Genomic DNA, 21,484 nt, shown 5'->3' with positions numbered 1-21,484 from the left:
TATGAGGATATATGTATATGTATAGCTGATTCACTTTGTTATAAAGCAGAAACTAACACACCATTGTAAAGCAATTATACGCCAATAAAGATGTTTAAAAAAAGATAATTAACACTGCTGCATCTTATATATGATAATTGTTAAGAGAGTAAATCCTAAGTGTTCTCATCACAAGAAAAAAATATTTTTTTCTATTTCTTTAATGTTATATCTGTATGAGATGATGGATGCTCACTAAATCTATTTTGATAATCATTTCAGGATGTATGTAAGTCAAATCATTATGTTGTACACCTTAAACTTATACACTGCTGTATGTCAATTACATCTAAATAAAGCAGAAAAAAATATGCTTTCCAAGAAAAAAAGAAAGAAGAGAAAACCACATCAGAATCAGCAAATCAAACTGAAAATTGTCCTGCACAGGAGACCAGCTGCTGTGGGGAGCTCGGTTGCTGAGTGGCACCTGAGCCTACTGCTGGTGGCATCAACTATGTCCTCCCTTTTCCTCCTGCTTCCCCACTTCTTTTATCCTCCTCTCCTTTTATTCTTCCTCTCCTATTCTTCTTTCCTACTACCTCTGTCATAGGCCCATGTGTACTGCCTCATCAAGTCCATGGTGCAAGAGATTTTAAGCTTCGTCAAAGCCAATAGGAAAAGATTGTCCTGAGTGAATCATGTTGAATTCAATAGACAGCCTGAGAATGCCTCAGTGATGCCCATGAAACACCTTCTTACTGAAGAAGCTTACCCTTTGGGGGAAGTAATTTTGAGCAAGGAAGAATATTGGGGAATGCTTTTTAAAAAAATTTATTTGGCTTGAAGGGAAAAAGATTGCCTAAACAAAATCTGCTGATGAAGTCATGGAATGACTCCATCTCTGAAATGAGCTTCATTTTCATGTATTTTGGTAAGAAATTTGGCTCTCAATTGGGAATTCAGTCACTCTACCCACTCAAGGGCAAGATGATAAGGTTCTATCAGACCAAGCGTCTAAACGAACCTGAGAGTCTACCAAGGTCAGAAATGCTGCACTTCAAGCCAAAAGATCTCTCTTGGGCTTGCTTGTTTTGACTTGTAACTACAAATTTGTCTTGTCTAAGTGTCCAATCACATTATAAAACAGAACGCCCATCTCTACAGTACAGCATCCTCTGAAGCAACAGGAGTCGTAAATGTACATTTTGGGGGATTCTCTAATTTTTCTGACCCTCTGATTTCCACAGGACTTTAAGTTGCTTCCCCTGAGTTCAAGCAACGCAAGATGGTTTTGGAAGTGCTGAACCCAAGGCATTATAACATCACCAGCATGGTGACCGAAGTTGCGCCTGTTGCCAGCATTGCAATCCTGCTGCTCACTGGCTTTCTTCTCTTGGTTTGGAATTATGAGGACACATCCTTAATACCAGGTAAGTCAGTCATGTATTTCTGTACCTAAGAAGATTGTTTTCTTGGGCTTTTGATCCATGAGGGTAAAGGAAATTTTGCAAAACAATGAAGAGCAAACCTGGGAAGATGGCTGAAGGCCGCAGCACACAAGCAAATGAGGACTCAGGTGAAAAAATTTTAGCTAATTATCTGCACATGTTTATTGAAAACATTAAAACAATATCTTACATAATCCCTTCCAGTCTCCACTTTGCTTTGGTAGAATAGACTTGGCACTAGTATCCTTTAAAGTAAGCTCAAGATGGAGTAGAGCAAGGTAAAATTCCAGGATTGGTTTTTTTTTCTTTTGATTCAAATTCATTCCAGTTTTGCTCTAAAGGTGAAAATGTCTCTGGAATGCCTTCTGTACTCCTTTCTGTCTCCCTCTAACTTTACCTCATCCATGTCCTCTGCCCTCTCTCTTTTTTGAACTTATTCCTTCTCTTTATCCCATTCTTCACTTTTCTTTTCTTTTTGGGCATGGTGGTGATGTTGGTGCCACCATAAGGGCTGGATGGGACCTGGACAGTGGGAGAAAATTGGGGAGCACTATAGTTCCCTTGAAAACCTAAAAAACACTTCCACAAGCTCTGTGGATCAATCAAAAGTAGAGTATAATATAATTATCCAGATAATTCCAGTAGAAACCCCATCACTCCACACTACCAGATTAACTCAGAATTCTCAGAAATATCAGACGGTTTTTTAGTTTTCAGGGAAAACTCCTCATAGCAGGCATCTGTCCTCAGTTCCATAAGATATCCGATAAGGCTTTATTTCAAGAGCAGAGTCATTACAAACTTTCAAGCATCGTGGGCCTCTTCACAGAGTGATGTCGAGTGGGAGTGCGGCGCTGCTGCAAAGTGCCCTGGGTCTGGATTCTCTATTGTTTTCCAGAGAACTGTCTGTCTCTCTGCTCAATTCAGCCTGGTATTTTAGTTTACTTTAAGGCCCAATGGAATGGAATGTTTAGTTTGTTTTGTTCTCTACTCCTGATGGGGGTCTGAAGGAAGACTGTTCCACAGTCTTTTAACTTGAACCCCTTCCCCACCACTGCTCCTTCCTCACTGGATTTCTCCTCCCCCAGTGGGCAAGCAAGTCAGGGTCCGTGAAAGGTGGAGGTGAGGGAGGAGGTATTTTTTAACAACTCCCCCCAGATGTTTATGTTGCAGGTGATGGTAGAACTCCCTTGGACCTTTGGGGAGGGGCAAACACAAGAACTGGCATCCTTGAAACCCTGGACCAGGAGCCTAGGTGGTAGCTCACTCTGTCTACCACCTCTGGGCTGGGGACATCATGCTGTCATACACTGAGAGTCTATGACACTATCACATAGTCCTGTGGTTCTCAGCCCTGCCTGAGGACGGTCCCCATGTGGGTTTTTGGTTTTTTAACATCTTCCCAGGTGGCTTTCCTGAGCAGTCAGGGTTGAGAGCCACGGAATGGAGCCCAACCCGTTCATTTGACACAAGGGGAAACTGAGCCTCAGAGAAGGGCTCTGCCTTGTCCAGGCAAACCGTTGTGACAAGTATGAGTAGCTGTGGAGTTCAAACTCCTCATTTCACGGGGGAGGGGTTAAAGCCACAGAAGGAAGACGGCTTGCCAGCATCTCAACTGGAAGGAAAGTGGCAATAGGGGGAGCAGGGGGACCACCAGGAAGACCTAAATCCCAGGTAGATGATCATTTTGCTACCAGGGAGCTTCTAGTTCCATGCTTTCCTTGGGAAAATGTGAGGTCTGGTCAGAACCTTCTAGTTCTAGAAACCTCTGACCCAGGCTGGCATCCCGCGACTCCTGGTTGGGGAAGGGAAGGTGAGGACACTGGCCTTGTTGGATGGGTCTTGCTGACCAATACTTCTGAACTCCTTTGGCCAGATCCCTCCCATCACTGGCTCTCTGGGTTCTTAACTTTATACATATGGGGAATCTCAGGGTCAGTGAAGCCAAAGAGTTGAGAGGGTACAATGAGCCAAAGCCCTCTAGTAAGTTACAGTTTTCAAAGCAGTTTCACACCCACTTTCTCTTGTGAACCTCTGGGCACTCTGGTGAGTTGAGTGTGTTGATGCCTATTTTACAGATGAAGAAACTGAGACTTAAAGAGGCTAGGTGTCCATAACTAGTAACTGATGAAACTGGGACTCAAATCTACGTTTCTTAAACCCACACTTACTGAGAGGCCCTGCATTATCAGGTGATGGGGACAGGGGGGTCGAGGAGTGTGCAAAGGTGACACACATAGGCAGAGGACTTAGTGCCAGCGAGGGCCGTGAGGGTTCGGAGCGGAAAGAATCGTTCTTATTTGGGGGGTTTGTAAGTTTCAATTTGGGGAAACTGCCGCAGTTCACTGATCTCTGCCAGGACTACAGTTACCTGGCACCTGGCAGCTCTCCCTCCCCCAAGGATACAGGGCGATGCCCAACCTTGCACATGGGTCCTCTACCCCAGAGGCCCTCTCTGCCCTGGGCACCACATTCTTTATGGGAGCACTGGAAAAAAAAGGACATGGCAATAGTCTCCTTTTGCCCATTAAAAATACAGAAAATGCACAAATAAACACGTCATCACAGACCAGGACAAGAAGTAGGATGTTAGCAGCATCCTAGAAACTCCTCTTGTGCCTTTTCAATCATACCCTCTCTCATCCCCAGAAGTAAACAATCTTCTATTTCTTAATGATCGCTCCCCTGCTTTTCTTATAGATTTTTCACCTAATTTCATATTCCAAACAACATACTTTAGTTTTGCCTGGTTTTACATGCTTTAGCAATAGAATCCTACATTATTCTTGTCTTGCCTTTTTGCTCTCTTTTTTGCCTGTGGGTTTCATCCAGGTTGTGGCATGCAGCTGCAGTTCATATGGTATGCAGTTATATGAACACCCCATGCTTTAATCTCCCATTCTACTGTTGATGGACATTTAGGGTGTCTCCAGCTTGGGGCTATTGTGAACAGTGCTGCTATGAACATTCGTGTGCACAGGATTCTCTAGGGTGTACACCCAGCATGGAACGTAACAGCTTCTTGATTAGGACAAAGGGTGGGAGGCCCCAGCTGTTGGCTTCATGGAGGCCATCTCTGCACAAAAATGCAGTGAAGTATTTACTGCTCCTCTGAGGGTGTGCAAGAGACTCCTGCACTCACACATGCCTAGATGAACATTCCCAAATCTGAGAAGCAGAGAGCAGTGTAATGTGGACACAACCAGAGTACTTCCCTAATATTCTACCAAAATTTCTCCCCCCCAGAGCATTCTTCTCTCCAACCGGAAAGTATAAGATATACACGCTAACTGAAAGGATCATATTGTGTGATAATTATTTGATTTTGTGCTTTTTTTTCACATTCCTTTTCCCTGCCCAGGATCTGATGGGGACCTAGTTATACTTACCATACCATCACGGGTCCCTAACTTGGAGCTAGTGTCTATACCTAGTAGGGTTTCAGGGTTTGTTGGATGAATTAAGTTGAAATACAATTGACTGCTGAAGACTCAACCTCTGATTCTCTTATGGTTAAAACACTCCGGTTCTCAGCCTTAGCAGAGTTCATCACAATCTCCCTTTTTCAACAGATACAGCTCTTCACTGTCATATTTTAAATTTGATTGGCGGTTTCCAAATACTAAGACTTTCCACACAGCAACAAACATTTAGATAAAACATGGAAAGTGCACCCTTTCATTTGTATGTCTTTGTGCCTCATGGCCATAGTATATGAAGTAAATGTTTGTTGAAAAAGTCTATTCCCAAATAGACTGGTGTTTGACTTCACATGGATTAAACGTATGAGATATAAGGTATTTTTCCATTTTTATCAAAATGTAAATACACCTGAAATATTCTAAATAAGGATGACATTTAAAACTTCATTCTTTACACATGTCTAATAAATTGTAAAAATTCATTCAGGAAACATTTATTGAGGATCTACAATGTTTCAAGCTGTAAATACAAAGTGTTTTGTTATTATGCATATTTGTATTGATAAAAGGTCAGTATGTCTGATTAAAGTTTAAGGAAATATGTATACAATCAAATCAGCTTAATTCTTTTTGAGAATTCAATGAAATTAGTTTAATATAAAGTCAGTCATCTGACTATATAACTGTATAATGTAGTGTTATGAGAACAATCTTAAGATTGAGAACCCTTGATCCAAAGAACTCAAATTCTTATATTGGTTCTATAGACATTAACAAAGACCTTTAAAGACAAAAGAACCTGGTAGTATTTGCTACATTAATCCTGCTAATGCAAAGTTAAGGAGTAAACCCTGTTTGCCAAATTTGGGACTGAACTTCCACTTTAGATGAGTCATGCAAAAAGTTAGATTATCTAAGGAGTTCACTGGTGGCCTAATGGTTAGGATCCCTAGCTTTCACTGCCATGGCCCACATTCAGTCAGGGAACTGAGATCCTGCAAGCCATGCTGCACAGCCAAAGAAAACAAAACAAAACAAAACAAAAACTTAGATTATCTAAATTATTATAGCACTGTACTGTCTCAGACAGTTGTGTGAGTTTTGGCTCCAGGACTATTTCACTGACAGAATGGAATTAAAGGAGTAAGATACAGAAATGGTATAACTTTACAATGAAACTCCTAAAACCATTCCAACAAGCTTTTGATGAACTTTTCACCACCACCACCACTAAAATCAAGCTACCAAGTTTGTTCTCTGATACAAGCAACAGCAACTCCCCTGGCTGCTCACCAGATTCACAGTCTTCACAATTCTGTCATCGCCTACGTCAGCAAGGGTGTAAGGGCCATGGCTTTTCACTAAAACCATATCACTGGACTCAGACTCTGGTCTAGACATAGATCAGACACACTGCCTCATTCCTCAGTGCTTAGCTTTATTTCGTCTAATGAGATTTAGCTTAAGGTTCTCTTCTTAAACCAAATCCTTTTTGAAGGAAATAAAAAAGGAATGCATGCTTTTTATTTTTTAAACATTGTTTTTAAAACCCCACAATTGTTTACTTATTTATTTTTGGCTGTGTTGGGTCTTCGTTTCTGTGCGAGGGCTTTCTCTAGTTGTGGCAAGCAGGGGCCACTCTTCATCGTGATGTGCGGGACTCTCACTATCACGGCCTCTCTTGTTGCGGAGCACGGGCTCCAGACTCGCAGGCTCAGTAATTGTGGCTCACGGGCCTAGTTGCTCCGCGGCATGTGGGATCCTCCCAGACCTGGGCTTGAACCCGTGTCCCCTGCATTAGCAGGCAGATTCTCAACCACTGTGCCACCAGGGAAGCCCCAGGAACACATGCTTTTTGTTTGGACATTGTCTTTGCAGGCCATGTTTCTCACAGTTAAAAAGATGACACCAAAACCACAAATTAATTCAAATCCACCCACTCCGTTGACTGGTGATTTCAAACCCGGTTTTCAGACAAAACTAGCAGCCAGACAGATCTGTCAACTTGTCACTTGTCCTGGTTTTCGTGCCTGTTACCAGAGGGACTGACTGACTTGTAGTTGAAACCCATAGACACTGTTTAACACAGCAAGAATAGACTAGACACCTATTCCAGTTTGTTCAGACAGAAGTGATTGAGACCAAATGGAACTAGTGTGGTGTCAACTGGACAACTTTTTACTCATAGAGCTGTGAAGAGCCTCATGTTAACTTGTGTTGTTGTTTTAATCATTTTGTGTATGTGATTCACCTATATACATCAGAAGATGTAAAAGGACATGTAGATATAAAAGAATAAGAACAACAATAATTTAAAGTACTTTGTCTTTTTGGTGTTACGGAAATACTGATTGCAATCTGATAACCTTCCTAGGTCCTGGCTATTTTCTGGGACTTGGGCCCCTCATTTCCCACTGCAGGTTCCTCTGGATGGGGATCGGCAGTGCCTGCAATTACTACAACAAGATGTATGGAGAATTCATGAGAGTCTGGATATGTGGAGAGGAAACCCTCATTATTAGCAAGTAAGTCTGTTAATAATCAGTGACATACTTTAAAAATCAAGGCTGGGATACTTCCTATTAAAAAACAAACTTATTTTGATATTTTGCCATCTTTGTTTCCAAAGTTATGTTTTCATTACTTAAATAAAGATGAGTGATTCCCAGGTAAAAATCTAACATTTGAGACAAGTAGAATAATTGGGTCTTGCTTGAAGCCAGAGGTACATATAAAGAACTCTGGGAAGACTGAAAATTATTCAAAATCTCTCTGAGCAGTGAATGTGGAAACTTAGACTACAGGTGATTTGGTGTTTTTTTTTTTGTTTTGTTTTTTTTTGTGTGGTACGCGGGCCTCTCACTGTTGTGGCCTCTCCCGCTGTGGAGCACAGGCTCCGGACACACAGGCTCAGCGGCCATGGCTCACGAGCCCAACCGCTCCGCGGCATGTGGTATCCTCCTGGACCGGGGCACGAACCCGTGTCCCCTGCATCGGCAGGTGGACTCCCAACCACTGTGCCGCCAGGGAAGCCCGGTGATTTGGTTTTGACAAAACACACTTGAGGGAGAGGTATTATCTTTTATGCTTTCCCTATTTCCTAATATTTTGGTCTTAGCTGTACAAGCATCAAAACAAACAAACAAGCAATCATAGCAACAACAAAAAACACCTGAAGAAAAAAATTCTGACTGTATCAATTCACTGATGTGTTTCTAATGCCAGGCTACTGAGAAACTCTGGGAGGATAGACAGCAGATGAGGAAGCCATTCATACTCTGCTCTCCTATTGGTGACTGTGTGCCAGTGTCCTTGCTGAGTGATTTTATATAAATTAGGAACAATACTGCCTATTAAAAGAAATGGTATTCTCCTGTTCCCCATACACTTAATATTTTCCAGATAACTTTAGCAGACTGAATTTACTCCAGGGTTAACAAAATATGCATTGACTAAGGAACTAGCTTTGTGAAATATTAGTTTTCTTAATGATTGATCATGGAAAATGAAGAGCTTAAAAGAGAGTACATATCATAGATGTTCAGCTATCTTTGCTAGATTTTTAGCAAAGCTATCTGCCAAAATGTCTCATTAATGAGTTTTTATATTTATAATCCCTGACAGAGATTTACCCACAAACTAAGACTGATCAGGGTGTTTTACTGATTTATTAGAATTGTTTCTTCAGATACACAGACTATTGCCTAGAAGTAAGTGAAGCATTTCTGGAAACTGCATTGATTTTTTTTTCAGGCCATGATGATATACATCATTTCTGAAAATACCATGGTGAACTCAAAGCCCAATTCTTTGAACCAAATACTTGAAGGAAGGGAGCAGGAGAGAAAAAACATGTTATCCTTCCAAATATTTCTACCTATCCAAGAATGTTATTTTCAACCAAACTAATATCTCGGGTTTTGCCTGTTTTTTTTTTCTTTTTTTCTTTTTTCATTTCACTCAGTTGGGTGGTGTAAAAGTTTGAAGAGTAGCTAAGGCAGACCGTGTTACACATCTAACCATAAATAGCTTCAGGTGGAAATGTCATTTCATTGGGTTCACAGTGAAACACCCCAGTGCAGTGGTTCTCAGACGGTGGCCCCCAACCAGCAGCATCCACATATCTGGGAACTTGTGAGAAATGCCCATCCTTGGGTCCCACCCTGACCCACTAAATAAGAAAATCTGGGGGTGGGGCCCAGCGATCTGTTTCCACGAGCCCTCCAGGTGATTCTGAGGCACACTCCAGTTTCAGATCCACTGCTCTAATGGCGAGGCCAGAGTTACTCTTGGATTTTACTTCTCTTGGTCTATGGAGCTCTGCCTAGCCAAATTTAAGTGAATTTGATATGCTCTCATTTTCAAAATCAACACTTTACTCACTTGTTTAACTGACTAGAGCCTCAAAAATGTCCTGGAACAGATGGCGATTGGGCTTGGAGGACTGGGACACTGCCTTCTGCTCTTTGATCCCCCAGCACAGCAAGTTGCCTTCCAGCCCTCCTCAAGTCAGTGTCTGCCTTCCCTGTCACCCCCTTCCCTCAGGTACAGGCAAAGGGACCTGCAGGATATTCATCCAAAAGGATAACGCCTGCAGCTCAGGATCTAGAGCAGTGCTTCTCACCCGGGCTGCACATTAAAGTCACCCAGGGAGCTGTTCAAAACCCCACTGCCCAGGCCACAACCCAACTGTTACAGTCTCTTGATGGGGTGGACCCAGGCACTGGTAGTGTTTAGAGCCCCAGGTGATTCCAATGTGCTGCAGAGTTTAAGGGAGGAGAGAAGGTAAGAAGCTTCTGGGGCAGGGGGCCTTTCCCTGGGGTTGGGGAAACACCTAAGCAGGTTGGAGGGGTTCTGTCTAATTTTCTTACCCTTAAGTGTAGTTCAGGTGGTGGGAGTGCAAGACTAGACCTGGAGGGAAGAATGAAGCACGTGAGAAAGGACCAGAGGCCCAGGACATAAATTGCTCTTAGACACTAGATACTTAGATCACCAGATAAATTCCCAGGAACCCCAAAGGCAATTCCTGAAACAGGACCCTTGTTACAGCACAGGTGGCAACTGATCATTCTGCTGTCTTAGTTAGGAAAGTGACCTTAGCGACCCTGACAGGGTCAGGTGCTGATTCACCCTGAGGACCTGGACAACAACCCACTCTGCCCTTCCCCCAGCTCTCCCAGTTCTTTCCCTGTTCTGTCCTCATAGGCTTTTCTCTGGTTGGAGTCTCTGTGTTCTCTATAATTGCCTCTGAGCCGCTCAATTTTGTTGTTAAGGGCTGAGCTCCCCGCAGGAATAGGACATGTTTGTCCCCATCTCCTTCCCTTGTCTGCTCTTCAGGTCCTTCCAGAACTACCGGTACCTCTTGAAAAGACCCCATTGGACCTCAGAAAGCTTTTTCTTTGAATAGTTCGCCAGAGTTTTTCTCTTTTGAAAAGTTTGACATCTGTAGTCATTACAACTGTGCTGAGATTATGCCCCAACTTTCAAGTCAGCCGAGTTCTGAAGTCGGGGGAGCTGCAGAATTTCAGGGGGCGGGATGTCAGGCACGAGTGCTGCTGGGATTCTGCCTGAGCAACTGGGGGCTCTGGGGGGAGCTCCATCTGATCATCTTAAAGTGTGTAAAGTGTGCACGATTCCCACGTGGGGATGCTCTAAATTACTGAGGGTCCACAGACGTTACACATGACACTTTATGTCGTGTGTACGTATTAGTGTTTGTAATAGTATCAAAAAGGAGAATGTGGGTAGCATCCATAAAGGGGAGATAGAACTTAACATGCTAATTGGGGTCAAATTTGCACATCAGTTACCCATTTAAATACTAATTATTGTTATAGTATTTGTATACCTGTTTTAATCATGTATAGATTTACAGGGAATTCATTCATTTATTTTGTAAGCATCCACTATTGAGAATTTATACTAAGCACTGGATGATCCTAATCTATCATAGTCATTATTGGCTCTCCATTCATTCATTAAATATTTATTAAGAACTTATTATGTACAACAGGTTATCATGAACAAATCAGCCCCAAATCCCTGCCCTTGTAGAGGAATATATTGTTACACTGTTAATACACCGACAATAAAAGGGTAAAACATAATATAGCAGTAAGGTGAATGACTGTCTTGGTTTACTTGGGACCAGAGGATTTCCCATGTTGTGGGATTTTTAAGCTAAAACTCAGATAGACCAGGATGGTTGTCCACACTATTAGCAGGTAGATATGGGCTATACAGAAGATAAGGTGGGTGGAGCAACTTTGGGATGGGGAGAAATCAGGATTCTATTTCAGATATTTTGACTTGACTTGCCTAGTACCCCTGAATGGGAAGTTAAGAAGGAAGGTCAGAAACTAGCAAAGGAGGCTGAGAAGGACAGCCACACAGAGAAGGGAAAACCAGGAGAGTGTGGTGGTCTGAAAGCCAGGCAAGAATGCAGGTCAGGGAGGATGGAATAGTCAACTCTCCAGATAGTGCAACATGACTGGACAGAGATGTGAGCATTGCATTTAGCACCAGGGAGGTCATGGGTGACCTTGACAAGGGCAGTTTCAATGGAGTGCTGGGGGCAAAAGTCTGACTACTGTAGAGAATGGGGAGAGAAGAATTGGAGGCAGCAGGTATAGACACTCTTTCCAGGAGTTTGCCATAAAGAAGGCAGAGAAATAGAACAGAGCTGAAAGGGATGTTTGGTCCAAGGAGTTTTTATTTGTTAAGATACAAGATATTAGGACATGTGTGTTTTGATGGAAATGATGAGTTACAGAGGAAACTGGTGATGCAGCAGACAGGAGGAGTGTGCCAGGTGAGATGACAAGGGGGTCCAGGTAACAAGTGGATGTGGCCTTGAAAAGGGACCTGGAAGTTCATCCACAGTAACAGGAGGGAAGGTTGAATATATGGGCACTGATACTGGTGGTTGGACTTGCAGAGGTTCCAGTTGCTTCTGTTTTCTCAATAAAATAGGAAATGAAGTCTGTAGTTGAAATAAAGGTGAGAAGTACAACACTGGGGGACAGAGGAGACAGAATATAACAGTCATCCAGGAAAGCAAGGGAGTGACTGGACTTGAGAAATGTAGTAGAATTGCCAGCTGCACTAAGGGCCCACTTGAATTTAACTGAGACCTGCTTGTGTGTGTGTGTGTGTGTGTGTGTGTGTGTGTGTGTGTGTGTCCATGTGCATGTATGGTTTTTTCCCCGGGCCCATTCAGCTGCCAGTGCAAGCACAGAGTAAGCTAAACTGAGAGTTGGATTTAGCCAGGGTTGAGGTTTTACCAGACAATTAGGACAAAGTAAGCAGAGGGTCAAGGGACTTGAGGATGCATGGAAGGGAGAGACTCTAATCATCAACGAGAAAATATTTTTCCAACTTTCTAGTAAGAAAAGTTCAAATGAACAGGAAAGTTAGAAGAGCAGTCCTCCGCCCTTTTTCCCCATGACCTTGACCTTCTGAAAAGACCACATCAGTTGTCTTACAGGATGTCCCACATTCCAAATCTCTCTTACTGTCTCATTATGGTGTCATTGAACATATTCTTCTATTCCTGGAATTGCTTATAAACTGAACACTAGGTCTATAGGCTCTATTCGATTCAGGTTAATTGTTGTGTAATAATACTTCCCTGTTAGTCCTAGGCAGTTCACACTGCATCACATCAAGAGACCAGGGAAGGTGGTCCCATATTAGTGATACTAAATTTGGTCAGCTTCAGGTGGTTACAGTCAGATCTCTGTTACAGAGATTCTTTTTCTTTTGAGGAGACCTCAATATCAAACCTGGGTAAGGATAGAGGGCAAAGGACAGGGAAAACATGGTAGGATTGAGGGAGTATAAGTCACAGGCACAGAACAGGTTTACACAAGGCACGTGTTTATAAAATTTTAGTACCAAATATTCCATTGTCTCCCTCGTATTCCTAGTACTCATCAATCTTGAACCTGACCACAGGTGTGTGAGTTCTTTAAACTCAGAATGGGAGGGTGGCTTCTTTACCACCTAAGGACTTATTTCCTGGCTACTTTTCATTTTGAAGAGACAATAGGTTTGCCATCGTTGGAGATGTCTTTTGACCTCAGTCACATTTCAAGAAGAATAATGACCCCAGGGATCAGGCATCTTACACTACCCACTGTCCCTTCTGAGCTTGGGGACTCACTCTGTCTCTCCTCAGCGGTAAGAAGTCCTCACTCACCCAGCCAGTCAGTCAGTCAGTCAGTCAATGTAACATCTCCCTCACCTGGTGTTACAGGCCGGCTCACATTGTGGGAAGGAGGTCTCTACTGTTCTCCTTTATGTCAGGAGTGCTCTGGGCTGGCATGCCTAGTTCATCACCAACCTTCCCTACTTCACTTTCCTGATTTACTCCAGTGAGATAAAGCCTACTTTTCATAAGTGATCTTGTTTTAAATTGCTTGTCCTTAGTCACACTTGGCTTGCTGTGTATATCACTTCTGTCTTGCCTATTTTGTTCTTTGCCAAGTCAGAGCCTCTATCTCAGGATAACTGAGATGTTGGCGCCCCCTAAAGAACACATTGATTTTAAATGGCAGCTCTTTATTAACTAACATTTAACTGAGTTTAAATTTGGGTTCAAGTTTTTAATTGACCAGTAATTCCTCAAAACATATGGACAGACCAATGTGTTTTATGATATACACAAAAGCTCTAACAGTCAGAGCAGAAAAATAGTATTCTGCTTGTCCTCCAAGCACTTAAAATTTGTAGATCCGAGTTTGTGAATAAAGAGTATACAAATTACTTACTTTCTGCTTTAATTATAGAATGAGGTAGTGGAAGGTACGAAAGCTAGAGGCCTGAAATCTATTAATTAATAAGAATTTCAGTCCTTTGTATAGCATGATGTTTCCATACAGGACAAAATTTTGGCTAGTTGGTCAAATTAATTCCCTGGAATACAAATAGAAGCATCTGGATTTTTGTTTTTTGCTTTTATAGTTGCTAGGAAGATAAAAACTTGTCCAAAGCTTAGGGTAATTTGAATATTATCTGGAATTATATCAAAAGTATATTTGACTTAGTAGAAAGTATTTTGATTTGAAAATAAGATTTTCTTCCTGAAATATACATGAAGTAAATAATTTATTCATATAATAATTCTGTCTTCATTTCACAGAATTGCCATTATTTCAGGGCCTTTCTTTTAAAGTTTAAATGGGACCTTGGAATCCATCACAAATGTGTGGGTTTGGCTAGTACTTAGCCCGCAGCTTTATCTACTCAGCCAGAGCTGAGGTCTTTTAGCCCAGGGTCTCCTATGGCAATATGTCCTCACAGGCATTTACTGAACAACCTCATTAAGGCAAAATCATCCGTTTAGGAGCCAGTTGCAACTTGGATAGAGAGGAGCTAGTGAGAAGATGGCCACCCTAGCCCAGTGCAAGAACAGTTATGTAGCTTATGGTAGCCATTCTCCATCTTTGAGGGTTATGTGTTCAGAAGACACCCAAAGTAGGAGAATTTGCAGTTGAGAAACAGAATTTTAGTACAGAAGTGGCGAGGAAGAACCAAAGTTGTAGTGAACACATGAAAACGTGTACAATATTTACTTCACCAAAAAAGGGGAAAAATAACAACTAAAATGAAGCTAACACCAGAAATATGTTATGCATCTTGAATTTGCACAGTTGAGCACTGTGCAATTCCTTCCATCTTCTATCCCCTGCACACCAGATTCTCCCTCATTTGAAGTTATCAAAAAGATGTTCATAAATACATTTTACTTTCCTGCTATAATGTACATATTTTCTGTTTATTCCTCTGCCCAAATGTTTGGTTCCTTTCTGATGTTATCATCTGTGTCTCTGAACTCCACTCTGGCCTTGGAGACATGGGATAATGGGTAATCCTCATGTGGGAAAGTTCTGGAAGATCTATTTTAACTTCCCTAGCAGACCTGAGCAGGTTAGCTCTCGAGCCCCGAAGTTAAGGGTTCTATCACGTTAGCTCTGCCTATGGCAGCTCCTCACCAGAGCACACAGGATGGGCAACTTTTATATACGTTCTGGCTCCTGCCCTGTAAGCATGGCCAAAACACAGACTAATGAATTGGCTTTCTTCATGTCTCCTGTAGCTGCACTGCAGAAAACCTCTATTCCTTCTCTGCTCTCCACTCTTTTTAATTCCCAAACTCCACTTCCTTTTTCTGATTATCTCCAAGAAAAATGCCTATCAATTTAAAGCTACTTGAGTGGAAATTTTTTGAAGTTGCAGAACTGCCATGCTTACATGTTACTAAGGGGAATTTGCACTTGGCCGTGTGGTCCATGTATAAACACTGTGACATAAAACCTGTAATCTGAAGAGCCTATCGTCCTTCCCCACAGAGGAGTCTGGATAACATGCTTGGAACAGCTTTGCCAGCATGAGGAGGTGGAGGGTGATACATGAGACCCTGTCTGTGCCTGAGCACAAACCCTGTGGTCTTATTGTCTACTCAGCAGCAGAGTCAGTCGAGGGCCCCATACCTCAGAGGTGGCATTACCAGGGTCATAGGTAAAAAGGCTGGAACTTGGAGGGAGGTGGCTGAGACATGACTCCTCTTTCCTCCCTCCCTCACCATAGCTAGGTGCCCCTGTGGGTAAGGATTTTGGGGTGGCTGTCTGCACCTCCTTCTGCCCTGGTCTGTCTGCCGTGTATCCTCACTGAACTGACTTTCCTCATTACCTGTAGATAATCTCGTTTGATTTCTCCAAGGGGTGTTTGGTGTTCAGTCTTCGCCTATAATACAAACAACTGGCACTTATGAAAACAATGGACATACAAACACCACATGTCCTGCTTATACCTTCCTATGCTCTGATAAACTCCATCCCGTCTCTGTTCATACCCCCTCCATCTCACTCCTCATAAGGAGGATCAACCACATAGCTTATTAACGAGGACATTTTGGACTTCCAGCTTCCTGAGCCGTGCTCATCATGGTCACAGACACCACTTAGCCCTCACCCAGGTAGCCTGCTTCTGTCTAGGCCCTGCATGAACCTTTTCCAACCTCAGCCCCTTTCCACAGGAAATGCAGTCACCTGCAGAATTTCTTAACTTTTCTCTTGGTAGATGAAAATTAGTTCATACCACCCACACCTGATTCTTAACTTCATGAGTTCCCAACAGACATTCTCTTCTTCTAAAGCCCCTCTTTTACTGAGCAGTGAACGAGGAGTCTCTCTCCTCCCCAAATCCTCATAAACATAGGCTCATCTCAGCTCTTTACTCTCAAGCCTTCCCTGTGCTGCTTGCATCCACTATCTAATAAACCCACGCCACCTTTTATCCTGAAGAGAATAACTATCCAGTTATGCTTTCAATTATTTTTAAATATTATTCATTAATTTTATTCAAGGCATGTTTATCACATATATACATTGGCAGATCTAATAAAAGTAAGCAAAATAAAATATGTGAAATCATGGGCTTTTATAATTATTAGCATTTTTACATTTTATAATAGCTTATAGTATAGGTGTTATTATTTGTGTCAGTATTGAAAATAAAGGGAATAAATGTTTTCCCCAATGTCATATATATGGTAACTATTGAGGCCAGGATGCAGACCCATACCTTTTGGGGTTTTTTTTGAGTTTAGTCTTTTTAAAAATTTTTATTGAAGTAGAGTTGATTTACAATGTTTTGTTAGTTTCAGGTGTACAGCACAGTGATTCAGTTATATACATATATATATATATATATATATATAGGCAGACCCATATGTTTTGTTTTGTTGTTTTTTTTACTTTAGTCTTTTTAAAATTTTTTATTGAAGTAGAGTTGATTTACAATGTTTTGTTAGCTTCAGGTGTACAGCACAGTGATTCAGTTATATATATATATATATGTATACACATTTTCAGATTCTTTTTCCTTATAGGTTATTACAGAATATTGAGTATAGTTCCCCATGCTATACAGTAAGTCCTTGCTGGCTACCTATCTCATATACAGTAGTGTGTATATGTTAGTCTCAACCCCCTTTCGCCTTTGGTAACTGTATGTTTGTTTCCTATGTCTGTGAGTATCTTTCTGTTTTGTAAATAAGTTCATTTGTATCTTTTTTTTTTAGATTCCACATATAAGCGATATCATATGTTTTTGTCTGACTTACTTCACTTACTATGATAATCTCTAGCTCCATCCATGTTGCTGAAAATGGCATTATTTCATTCTTTTTAATGGCTGAGTAATATTCCATTGCATATATGTATCACATCTTCTTTAACCATTCATCTGACGATGGACATTTAGGTTGCTTCCATGTCTTGGATATTGTAAATAGTGCTTCTGTGAAAACTGGGGTGCATGTATCTTTTCAAATTATAGTTTTCTCTGGACATATGTCCAGGAGTGGGATTGCTGGATCATATGGTAACTTGATTTTTAGGTTTTCAAGGAAACTCCATACTGTTTTCCATAGTGGTTGCACCAATTTACATTCCCACCAAGTGTAGGAGGGTTCCTTTTCCTCCACACCTCCTCCAGCATTTGTTATTTGCAGACTTTTTCATGATGGCCATTCTGACTGGTGTGAGGTGATACCTCAATGTAGTTTTGATTTGCAGTTCTCTAATAATTAGCAATGTTGAGCATTTTTTCATGTGCCTGTTGGCCGTCTGTATGTCTTCTTTGGAGAAATGTCTATTTAGCTCATCTGCCCATTTTTTGATTGGTTTTTTTTTTTTTTTTTTTTTTTTTTTTTTGCGGTATGCGGGCCTCTCACTGTTGTGGCCTCCCCCGTTGCGGAGCACAGGCTCCGGACGCGCAGGCTCAGCGGCCATGGCTCACGGGCCCAGCCGCTCCGCGGCATATGGGATCCTCCCAGACCGGGGTACGAACCCGTATCCCCTGCATCGGCAGGCGGACTCTCAACCACTTGCGCCACCAGGGAGGCCCTGATTGGGTTTTTTAAATTGAATTGTATGAGCTGTTTGTATATTTTGTAAATTAATCCCTTGTCAGTCACATCATTTGCAAATATTATCTCCCATTCTGTAGGTTGTCTTTTTGTTTTGTTTATGGTTTCCTTTCCTGTGCAAAAGCTTTTAAGTTCAATTAGGTCCCGTTTATTTTTAATTTTTTTAAATTTATTTCCTTTTTTATATTTTTGGCTGCTTTGGGTCTTTCTTGCTGTGCGCGGGCTTTCTCTAGTTGGGTCGAGCAGGGGTTACTCTTCATTGCTGTGTGCGGGCTTCTCATTGCGGTGGTTTCTCTTGTTGCGGAGCATGGGCTCTAAGCGCGTGGGCTTCCGTATTTGCAGCACGCGAGCTCAGTAGTTGTTGCTTGCAGGCTCTAGGTGCGCAAGCTCAGTAGTTGTGGCACATGGGCTTAGTTGCTCTGTGGCATGTGGTATCTTCCTGGACCAGGGCTCGAACCCGTGTCCCTTGCATTGGCAGGTGGATTCTTAACCAATGTGCCACCAGGGAAGTCCAGTCTCGTTTATTTTTGTTTTTATTTCCATTAATCTAGGAGACATATCTAAAAAGATATTGCTGCAATTTATGTCAAAGAGTGACCTCCCTGTGTTTCCCTCTAGGAGTTTTATAGTATCCGTTCATACATTTAGGTATTTAATCCATTTTGAGTTTATTTTTGTATATGGTGTTAGAGAATGTTTTAATTTCATTCTTCTACATATAGCTGTCCAGTTTTCCCAGCACCAGTTGTTGAAGAGACTGTCTTTTCTCCATTGTATACTCTTGCCTCCTTTCTCATAGATTAATTGACCATAGGTGCGTGGGTTTATTTCTGGGCTTTCTATCCTGTTCCATTGATCTATATTATTGTTTTTGTGCCAGTACCATACTATTTTGATTACTGTTAACTCTGTAGTATAAACTGAAGTCAGGGAGCCTGATTCCTCCAGCTCCGTTTTTCTTTCTTAAGATTGCTTTGGCTATTTAGGGTCTTTTGTGTTTCCACACAAAGTTAAATTGTTCTTGTTCTAGTTCTGTGGAAAATGCCATTGATAATTTGCCATTGCAATGAATCTGTAGATTGCCTTGGGTAGTACAGTCATTTTAACAATATTGATTCTTCCAGTCCAAGAACACATTATATCTTTCCATCCATTTGTGTCGTCTTCAATTTCTTTCATCAGTGTCAGTGTCTTAATAGTTTTAAGAGTACAGATCTTCTGCCTCCTTAGGTAGGTGTATTCCAAGGTGTTTTATTCTTATTAATGTGATGGTAAATGTTTTTTTTTCCTTAATTTCTTTTTCTGATCTTTCCTTGTTTGTGTATTTTTGCAATACCTACAAATCAATCAGTGTGACACACCACATTAACAAACTGAAGAATAAAAATCATATGATGGGCTTCCCTGGTGATGCAGTGGTTAAGAATCCGCCTGCCAATGCAGGGGACATGGGTTCAAGCCCTGGTCTGGGAAGATCCCACATGCCATGGAGCAACCAAGCCCACATGCCACAACTACTGAGCCTGCGCTCTATAGCCCGAGAGCCACAACTCCTGAAGCCCGCACAACTAGACCCTGTGCTCCATGACAAGGGAAGCCACCTCACTGAGAAGCCCGCGCACAGCAATGAAGACCCAACGCAGCCAAAAATAAATAAAAATAAAATAAAATGAATAAAACATTAAAAAAATATTTAAAAAATCATATGATCATCTCAATAGATGCAGAAAAAGTTTTTGATAAAAATTAACATCCATTTATGAAAAAAACTCATCAGAAAGTGGGCATTTATGAAAAAAACTCAGCAGAAAGTGGGCATAGAGGGAATCTACCTCAACATAATAAAGGCCATATATGACAAACACAAAGCTAACATCATACTCAATAGTGAAAAGCTGAAAGCATTTCCTCTAAGATCAGGAACAAGACAAGGATGCCCACTCACCACTTTTATTCCACAAAGTTGTGGAAATCCTAGCCACAGCAATCGAAGAAGGAAAAGAAATAAAAGGAATACAAACTGGAAAGAAGTAAAACCGTTACTGTTTGCAGATGACATGATACTATACATAGAAAACACTATCCTTTCAATTATTCAAATTATCCACTCTTCCTTCAAATGCCATAGCCTTACTTATAAGCAGTCTTAATAAAATATCTTCACACCAAAGTGAGCTCCTCTGCAGAAGAATTCTGTACCACTGTCCTAAGAAGACAATATTCTCTTCATACATGGAGGCCCCATGACATCTTCAGCTAGGATTTTACAACATGTTATAATAATGCTCATTGCCTTAGCATGCCCCAGTTAGAGTAGGATTTGGGGCAGGAAGCAAGTCCTGAAGGAGGACATGGGTGGGGAGGGGCTGCCTGCTCCTTCCTAGTTGTTCTGAAGACCCAGCTCAGGCCTTAAGAGCCGGGCCTGGGGGTGGGAATAGAGGGCAGAGCAGTGGAAGAGGAACCAGGAAGTTCAAGGAAGCCTGGGTTCCTGGCAAGGTCCCAGGGTTGCCACAGCAAGGGCTATCTAATGGCTCAGCGTGTCCTATGTCCTGGGAGAACTCTGTGACCCTGGAGACCCTGATGAATCATGATGGATGCAGAGCCCCAAGACAGCTGCTGTCACCACCACAGAGAGCCTTCCAGGCCCAGCCCAGCCAGCCAAGCCCAGGGCCAGAGGTGCCCAGGAGGTGTCCTTCAGTCCTAGAATGATACTCCCCTGGAGGGGCCAGGCCTGATTAGGGCCTCTGGGGGATGTGTGTTACAAGGCAGGACTGCTGCTTCCAAAACTAAAGAGGTTAAGACTTCAGTTATTCCAGCAACTTCCGATTATGAGGCTCACTTCTGCCTGGGGAGCCTTGTCTGGAGTGGGGCTGCTTGGAGGCTGGAGGCTGTCAGGAATATGGTGGTGTGGAGGAGGGTTCAGTTTCTTACAGCCTTGCAGCTCTGACCACAGTAGTGGGTAATATTTTAGAGACTAGGAGTTAAAAAGAAGGGGAAATAACGAATAACTGTGCGTGTGTGTGTGCGTGCGTGTGTGTGTATTGATCTTCAGTGATGCTCAAACAGGGAGCTAGTAGGTAGAAATGTTTCAACTGCTGAAGGAGGTTCTTGTGCTAACACAAGTGCTTATTTAATCTGAACACTAGAATTTATGCATTTTGTCAAGATCAACATGCATTTGCTATGAGAGCCAACTGGTAGTCAAACTCATTACCGTGAATTCTCTGGACCCTTAAAAATCAACACCAAGGTTTGCTTTCTCTGCAGGTCTTCGAGTATGTTCCACATAATGAAGCACAGTCACTACACATCCCGATTCGGCAGCAAACTTGGGTTGCAGTGCATCGGCATGCATGAGAAAGGCATCATATTTAACAATAATCCAGCACTCTGGAAAGCCGTTCGACCTTTCTTTACAAAAGGTATTCAGGTGCTGGGTATAGTCTGCTCTTCTGTCTATGAATATGCCTGTCTTAAAATCATTTTTAACTTCTGCTCCTTCACAGTTTTGAAATAATAAGAGCTAACTAACATTCATTATACATGTACTACATAGATAGTAGGCACTGTTTTAAACACTTGATACTTTAATCCCACAGCAACCCCGCATGGTGAATACTCTTATCACTTACATTTTACAAATGAGAAAACTGAGGGATAAAGAGGTTAAGTACCTTACCCAATTTCCACCATTAGTAAAT

General features: G+C 41.9%; 1 protein-coding gene across 1 annotated transcript in view; it reads left to right on the top strand.

Annotated features, from left to right (window-relative positions):
* Positions 1-1,264: 1,264 nt before the first annotated feature.
* LOC132489441 (aromatase) overlaps positions 1,265-21,484 on the top strand; it is a 33,228-nt gene continuing 13,008 nt past the window's right edge. The window contains exons 1-3 of the mRNA XM_060098377.1: positions 1,265-1,409; positions 7,224-7,374; positions 21,051-21,205. Coding sequence (XP_059954360.1) covers positions 1,265-1,409; positions 7,224-7,374; positions 21,051-21,205 — 451 coding nt within the window. The remainder of the gene's footprint in view (positions 1,410-7,223; positions 7,375-21,050; positions 21,206-21,484) is intronic.

Source organism: Mesoplodon densirostris, chromosome 4 (genome assembly GCF_025265405.1).
Source record: "Mesoplodon densirostris isolate mMesDen1 chromosome 4, mMesDen1 primary haplotype, whole genome shotgun sequence".
NCBI lineage: Eukaryota > Metazoa > Chordata > Mammalia > Artiodactyla > Ziphiidae > Mesoplodon > Mesoplodon densirostris.
Note: the sequence above shows the minus strand (reverse complement) of the source record. Positions and strands in the feature narration are given on the sequence as shown.